The sequence below is a fragment of the Pteropus vampyrus genome, unplaced genomic scaffold (assembly GCF_000151845.1).
Source record: "Pteropus vampyrus isolate Shadow unplaced genomic scaffold, Pvam_2.0 Scaffold80, whole genome shotgun sequence".
Lineage (NCBI taxonomy): Eukaryota > Metazoa > Chordata > Mammalia > Chiroptera > Pteropodidae > Pteropus > Pteropus vampyrus.
The window spans coordinates 7,409,168-7,416,170 of NW_011888861.1; the positions used below are offsets into that span (position 1 = coordinate 7,409,168).

Below are 7,003 nucleotides of genomic sequence, written 5' to 3' on the forward strand. Positions count from 1 at the left end.
GATTTGGAGGCAGGCCTTGTAAATAGTGACTTTTCTGCCAACCACATGTTGGCATAGTAAAGATGTTGGAGAAAACACATACTGTACAACTGGAAGAAATATTCGTGTCTAAGGCTTAAAGCACATATGGATCATTGATAATCCTGAGAGAGTAATAAAAAGTTAATTCCACTCATAGCTCACTGGAAAATGGAAATAATCTACATTTATCCAAGTTTCGAGGCCAGTGCTGTCCTCTCTGTTCTGGGGCAGTTTAAGGGAAAGGATCAGGAGTCCTGAGTTCCAGTAATGCTATTTGCTTGATGGAGGAGTCTGGACAAGTCACTTACTCATTCAGTACATTTGTTTTCCTCAGCTGTCCAATGGGTATAAAATTATGGCCCCAACATCCCAAAAAGATTATTGGGAGAAAGGGTCAAATGAGAGAAGGCATGTGAAAAGGCTATGGGAAATGTAGTTATCTACAAAGGTGAAGGGCTGCTGTTAAATCATAAGATTATGAGGACAACAGCATTTATTTACAGTAGATATATCCTAAATTCCAGACCTAGGACCCCAGAACTATGAGTGCAAAGGTGAGAGGAAGCCAAGGTAGAAAGAACTCCATTGAGAACATGGGCCTGAAAACAATGTTTTACATGTTGCGAACTTGGGCTTAAAAATAAGCATTTTTTAAGACTTTAGACGCAGAATTAAAAAACACTGCTTTGCACTATAGAGTAAATGAACGAACCAAGAGAATTCCTCTTCAGTCATATAGTCTACAGATTATTTGGTAATTAAACTCTAAAATAGCTTAATAATTAAAAGTTCCTGGCTATTTTCCATTTCATCCTATAAAAATTTACTGCATGATGCCATGAGATTTGTATGCCTCTTTATATCCCTTTTTTTCTTCCCCTGCCTTTCTTCCCTTTCATCCTATGAGGCTGGATCTGGCAACTATGATCTGTGAAGCTGGAAGGCAAAGTTTTCAGAAAGAATGATTTTGCCTTTACCACCCTGAATCCTCTATTAAGGATGTCTGTCTCCACTGACCTCCAGGTGCCTCTGGGTGAAACATCTGTCTTCAAGGGTTCAGGCTCAGAGATGCCTGCTGTGTTACCTTAGGTAGGTCACTTCCCTCTCTGGGCTTTGGCTTTCTCACCTGGAAAGACAAAAGATTGCTCTTTCTTAAGGTTACCAAGGACCTTCCTAAGGGAGCTCTGGCTTAGTGTAATTCCTTGAGTACTGAGAACTCTACTTAGTACATAAAATCTGAGGATTTCAGGAAGCACAGGCTGAATTAAAGCCAGTGGTTTCCATCACAAAAGAAGCCATTCCCTGGAGGGGGAAAAAATGATGTATCCAAGTGTGGACTCCTTTCCTTCCACCAAAAGTCACCACTCCCTATCCAGGATCCTCTGGTCCTTGGAGTCCTGAGATCAAAGCTTTGCCAGGCCATTAGTGTGAAGAGAAAAATCTGTCGTAAATGAGATTGCCAAAACAATGCTTTTTCTAGAAAAAAGATTATGGGAAGTGTGGCAGACCATCCCATCTTTCCACCCCTCAAGCTGGCTTGGGCTTTGAATACTATTGAATCTTACCTGTACACACTTGAAAAATATTCATTTCCTATGAATCTTCCAGCTTATTTTACTACTGACTCTCTTGCTCCAGGAGAGTGGGCTTTACTTTCTTTCCAGTTATTCAAGCATGAAGCAGGAAGCATGGGGAAAGAGGATTTAAAGGTGCAAATTATCCAAAAAAAAAAAAAAAGGAGACGAGGAAGACAATTTTATCCTTGCTTGCTTTGTTATTCTTTTTACTCAGAGACTTCTTCCCATTCCAACTCCCTCTTAAATGTACTATACCCACATCCTCCAAGCTTAGCCCTTCACTCTTCCAAGCCACGGCAACTTCTTCATGCGATCTCAGGGTCTTTCTTAATGAATATAGAGAAATGCCTCCTCCCTCCTCCCCCTCCCATGCAGCCCCTTAACAGATGAGGAAACTCACAATGCAGGGGGATTGAATGGTCGCTAAAGATTGAAAAGTGGCTAAATGTAAGCCAAGTCCCTTGTCAATGTGGGCAAAACTTCACAGTCCCCTTGAGAGCTGCACACTGAGAAACAGTTTGCTAGATAAAGTGAGCTTTATAAGTAATTACCCAAAGATGCTGGACTGTCCTTTAAAAGAAAAAAAAAAAGTGAAAGATGAAAAACAATGCCAGTAAAGATAGAAACTCTGCCCAGGACACTGACGAAGCACACCTGAAAGCTGTTATTTAACATCTTTCAGACGTGTCACTGTTTGGACAGCAGTGATCACTGTGAGCTAATATTTGTTGAATGCCAGACATTCTTTCAAACACCATTAAAGAAGAGTAGTGAAGATTCTCAGAAGCTGATCAAGCTCTTATGGGCTTCTGTTGGTAACAACCATTTATAATTCTGCTCTCCCCAATGGTTCGGCAAGGCCAGCAAAGCAAAGCAGAGAGGAGGGCAGTGCTGTGACGCAGGACACTCAGAATCAGCATTTAGTACCTCTACCTTTACGGGCATGAGTCCAGTCCTGGGCTACCATGAAGGACTGAAGGTATTCGGTGCCCCTGAATAAACAAAATTCTTAATCAGAGCAAATGAAAAGCCATTAGAGGTCTTTAACTTGCTCTGAGCAGGCCATTTTCTCAAAGCTACTCTGGTATGGAACTGTGTACAACTGGGCATATTTTGGAAGGCTGCTTTGCCATTGCTTCCTTCAGTCAATTAATATGGAGAAAGCACCTCTCACCACACCATCCACTTAAACTGTTGGAGACTGTATAATAGTCTAAGCAAAGCTAATGGATGAAGTCCCTGGAGAGTTTTTAGGTGAAGAGGAAACAGAAGGCTGCTATGCAAGGAAAGAAAGAGGGGTTAAAGCTGGTTTTGATTTTGTTTTTACCTTAATGAAATCTAAAGGCAAATTTTAAGGTATAGATCAAAGTCTATTTGTAATTAGCAAAAACTAGTTTCCTTCTGATTGTCACCTTTCTAAGAAACCATCTTTAATCATCTTTCCCCTTCATAATTCTTACCATTGGCCCACTTCTTAAGAATTTCAGAAATGATTCAAAATCAGTATAGTAGGGAAAAAAATATTTATTTTCTAAAGTTATTACCTTGACAGGCAAAACAAAGCATTTTCTCAATTTCATTCAGAAATACATTTTAAAAAATACATAGACCAATATGGCCTGCCCAGACATATATTCAACATGGTAAATATAAGGAATAAATTGAATATAAATATCTATAAAAAAATAAGTACATCAAAATTTAATCCAACCTCTTCCATTCGCCAGTTATCTAAAGAACAGTAATTTTACTGCTTTAAAGCATAACCAACATTTACTCTTCAATGTCTTTCATAAACAACCCCATACCATTGTGTTTCCAAAAAATCAAGGTAAGGGAATCTCTTGATTCAATTATCTTCTTTTCTTATGGATCAGAGCTAGTAGATTACCATGAAAATGTTATATCTACTACTGACATTTTAGACCAGATTTCAATGAGGCTAGGATTTAGTATGGAGGTTTCAGGGGAGGGGATAATAGGAAGGAGAAGAGTTTGGGAGGCAAATAATTAAAGGTGGGGAAATACTTCTGTCAGAGTGCAATACAGGTGAGGTAGACTCATATTTATGAAACATATCCCGATTTACAGTAGTAACAGTTTCGGTTTTGCATTTATGAATTTTTTTTAAAAAGTCTTTTTTTCTTTTACTAGAGTATGTTTTCAATTTGTGCATTCCTTAGCAAACCTTTGCATGGACTTTACAATTTCTCCCTGAAATGTGCCAGGCGCCTGAGTGAGACACAAAGACTCCCTTCATACCCTCTTCAGGAGCCCCACCTGCAGCACGTGGAGTCTCCTCTCCTCCTGTGAAGGATGCCACCATAATTTGCAAGTCATTGTGTCTCTCTGCTTTCTCTGAGTGGTCCATTGTCACCCCAAAGGAGGAGAGAGGAAAGCAGTTACCACTGATGAAAGCAAATGAAAAAGGGTTGGGGGACTCCTTAATCGTTCTTGGAATATTTAGGAGGAGGATGCTGGTCCTTTGCCAGTCTGGAACAAGAAATAGTCTAAGCAAGAAGGATGCTTTTGCTCTGATCCCAGCCAGTGTGGAGAGAGTGCAGTCAGCCGCACAGCACAGCTCTCTCTGCGGAGGAGATGGCTTCAGACGGGACGGTCTGTAATCAGTGTGTTCGGTTGTGGTTCACTTTCTTCTCTCTGTAGAGTTCAGTTTTCAGCTTTGCAATACGAAAAGATGTTTTGATGCTGTTGCCGATGGCCTCCAACCTATTAAAACGAGACAAGAGAAAACAAATGTTATTTTTTTTAAAATATCACTCCTGGGCAAAAGAAACATCTAAAATTAGAGTCTGGCACAAACAAATCTAAGTCTGGTTCCTAAACTTTCACCGCCAACAGCAATAGTGTGCTACCCTTTGCTAACCTCAAGTGGAAATGAAGCCTGTTTTTTATACCTAGAATGGGGAGGGCTGAGAATAAGGGTGATATGGTAATATTTAAAGGGAATTGGTCATTAAATACAATTTTAAAGTACAATTTTAATGCAAACTAGATATATTTTCTTTTCTTCTGTAGCCCCATCCCACCTCCACCACCTTACTAGGAAAGAAATAAAAAGAGAGGAGGTGTATGCATTGGCCCAAAGCAAATGTTGTATGGCAATTGAAAAAAAAAAAAAACTTTTTTTTTTTTTGCAGGTTTAATGTTTTCTTTTTGCAGGAGAAAGAGGGAAGAACTGTAACTGATTTAATAGTTGCTATAACAGAAACTAGTAGGGAAAAAATATTCCAAGTCAGTTCAAAACCTGTGATTTATGTAATCTTGAAATCTGGGGGAGCATCAGTGGCCTGAGATCATAAATATGGAAATTGCAATGGCAGGTATGATGCCACAGCCAGCTGAGGATGTCCCACACTTTAGTGGTAAACAACTCAGAAGTTGTTCGTGAAGGCCAGGCCTGTACACAGAATATTTAGATTATAAAACTTCTTGCCACTGAATTTCTAGGAAAAGTTTCCACAGACCAAGATAGGGAAAAGTAGAACATATAACAAAGCTGACAGCAGGCTTCCTCCCTCTAGGTCGTGAATTCCAAAATGCTTAGGACTGGGAAGGGTCATCACTGTGGAGCTGCTCAAAGCAACCCTGTGGTATTGCCTAATCCAGACCCCTTCCCTGCCCCAGCTCATGACTAACTAGATAACAATAGAGCTTTTGGGAATGGCATTGGCTCTCCACCAAATGCACTTCTCTATTTGAAATAAATAAATAAACCCAAAAAACAGCATGTTCTAACTCTCACCAACCCTACCTAATGACTTTATTTTCCCTTTGGCCATTTGAATAACTACTACATTTTGAAGAACTTGATCAAACATGACACTTTGATTCAAAAAAAAAAAAAGACTTCTTCCTGAAATGATTTTTAATTTCTCAGGGAAAGTGGTAAATATGTTAACACAGAGGGGCAAAGACTGGATATGAGCAAATGACAACGGTGTCTCTAAATATATATTGTTTGTGAAAAATCTCCCTTCGTACTGAGAATATGTGCTAAAGATCACCAAAGTGGGCAGCACTCTGCATTTAAGGTCTTCAAAAAAGTATTTGGGATTCCTTTGCTCTTTTTAATCTATAGAATATGAAGATCTCGAGAATGACTGGGGAGAGCAAACTATTAGCGTCGGTGATGGGGGCTCGATGTTCTTGTGGGCCTCTTACCTTCTTATTTTTCTTCCTTCTACCAGCTGCTGATGAATACACTTCCTTCCAAACTTAGAACAGTCTTTTCCTTTCTTATGGTCATTCCAGCCTTTCTCCACAGTGTCTTGGTCCCTGTTAAAATATGCATGGGAAAAAACATTTCAGAAATGGTATCTTCAGTTGCTCTCAATATCTCTGTTAATCTCTTTAAAAAAATATTAAAGTGTAGTTGGCATACAATATCATATTAGTTTCGGATGTACGACATAGTAAGTCAATATTTATATATCTTATGATGTAATCACCACAATAAGTCTGGTATTCGTCTGTCAATATGCAGAGTTATTATGACATTATTGACATATTCCCTGTGCTATACAATACATCCCTATGGCTTATTTATCTTATAAGTGGAAGTTTGTGCCTCTTATTAGCAGCATTATAATAGGAAGAAGATCAGGAGGCCACAAAACTTTTCGAAAGCAATGGTGTTTCTACTCACCTGAGTTCTTTTCCTGCTTGGCAAAACTTCCAGCACTTCTTGTCTTTTTGGCTAGCACATTGGCATCTATTCCTGTGGTCTGTTGTTTTTGTAGGAAATAAATCCTTTAAGGATCGCTTGGACCTAGAAGGGCTTCCAAGTCCATACGGAACAATGTGCCTATTATCAAAAGAAAGGAATAAAATATATTAGCATAATCAACAGTCATCAAAATGATACATTCTATGGGGCACACTTATTCCATTTGGACTCCAGGAGCTCACCACAGGGTGTCTGGTAGAGAAACTTAGGAGAGTAGAGTCAGGATCACATGCCTGTCAATGGCCCTGAGTACCCGACCAGGAGAAACCAGTTTCTCCAATTCAATGAAATTCCATTTCCACTCTTAACTAAGTTCAATTTCTTCTCTTGACACTAGCAGCATTGTTTTTTATACCAAATCATGACATCTCTGTTTTGGTGACTGTTTCATATTTTTTCCTTTTCTAACATTCTATTTAGTTAACAGCTATGGGGAAAGGGAAAAGAGGGACTTCAAAACCATGCAAAATCATAACCCACAAGATATGGAACACCTATTCTCAATTCGAGTCATACGATAATACTAGAAGTGCCCTCTGAGGGGGCGGAAGAAGACCTACTATGCCCATGCTTGCGTGTCTCCTGCAGTTTGGTAATATGACTACAGAAGGACTTGTTGCCAGAATGCTCTCCAGGAACTTCCAATGTGTCTGTTTTG

General features: G+C 39.4%; 1 protein-coding gene across 2 annotated transcripts in view; it reads right to left on the reverse strand.

Annotated features, from left to right (window-relative positions):
- Nucleotides 1–3,102: 3,102 nt before the first annotated feature.
- EDN1 (endothelin 1) overlaps nt 3,103–7,003 on the reverse strand; it is an 8,482-nt gene continuing 4,581 nt past the window's right edge. Inside the window, exon 5 of one of the 2 annotated variants that reach the window (XM_011362893.2) lies at nt 3,103–4,325. In XM_011362893.2, the coding sequence (XP_011361195.1) occupies nt 4,223–4,325 (103 nt within the window). In that variant the 3' untranslated portion in view covers nt 3,103–4,222. Of the gene's footprint in view, nt 4,326–4,348; nt 5,673–7,003 lie in introns of those variants that run through there. The other variant, XR_002781031.1, reaches the window with a different exon arrangement.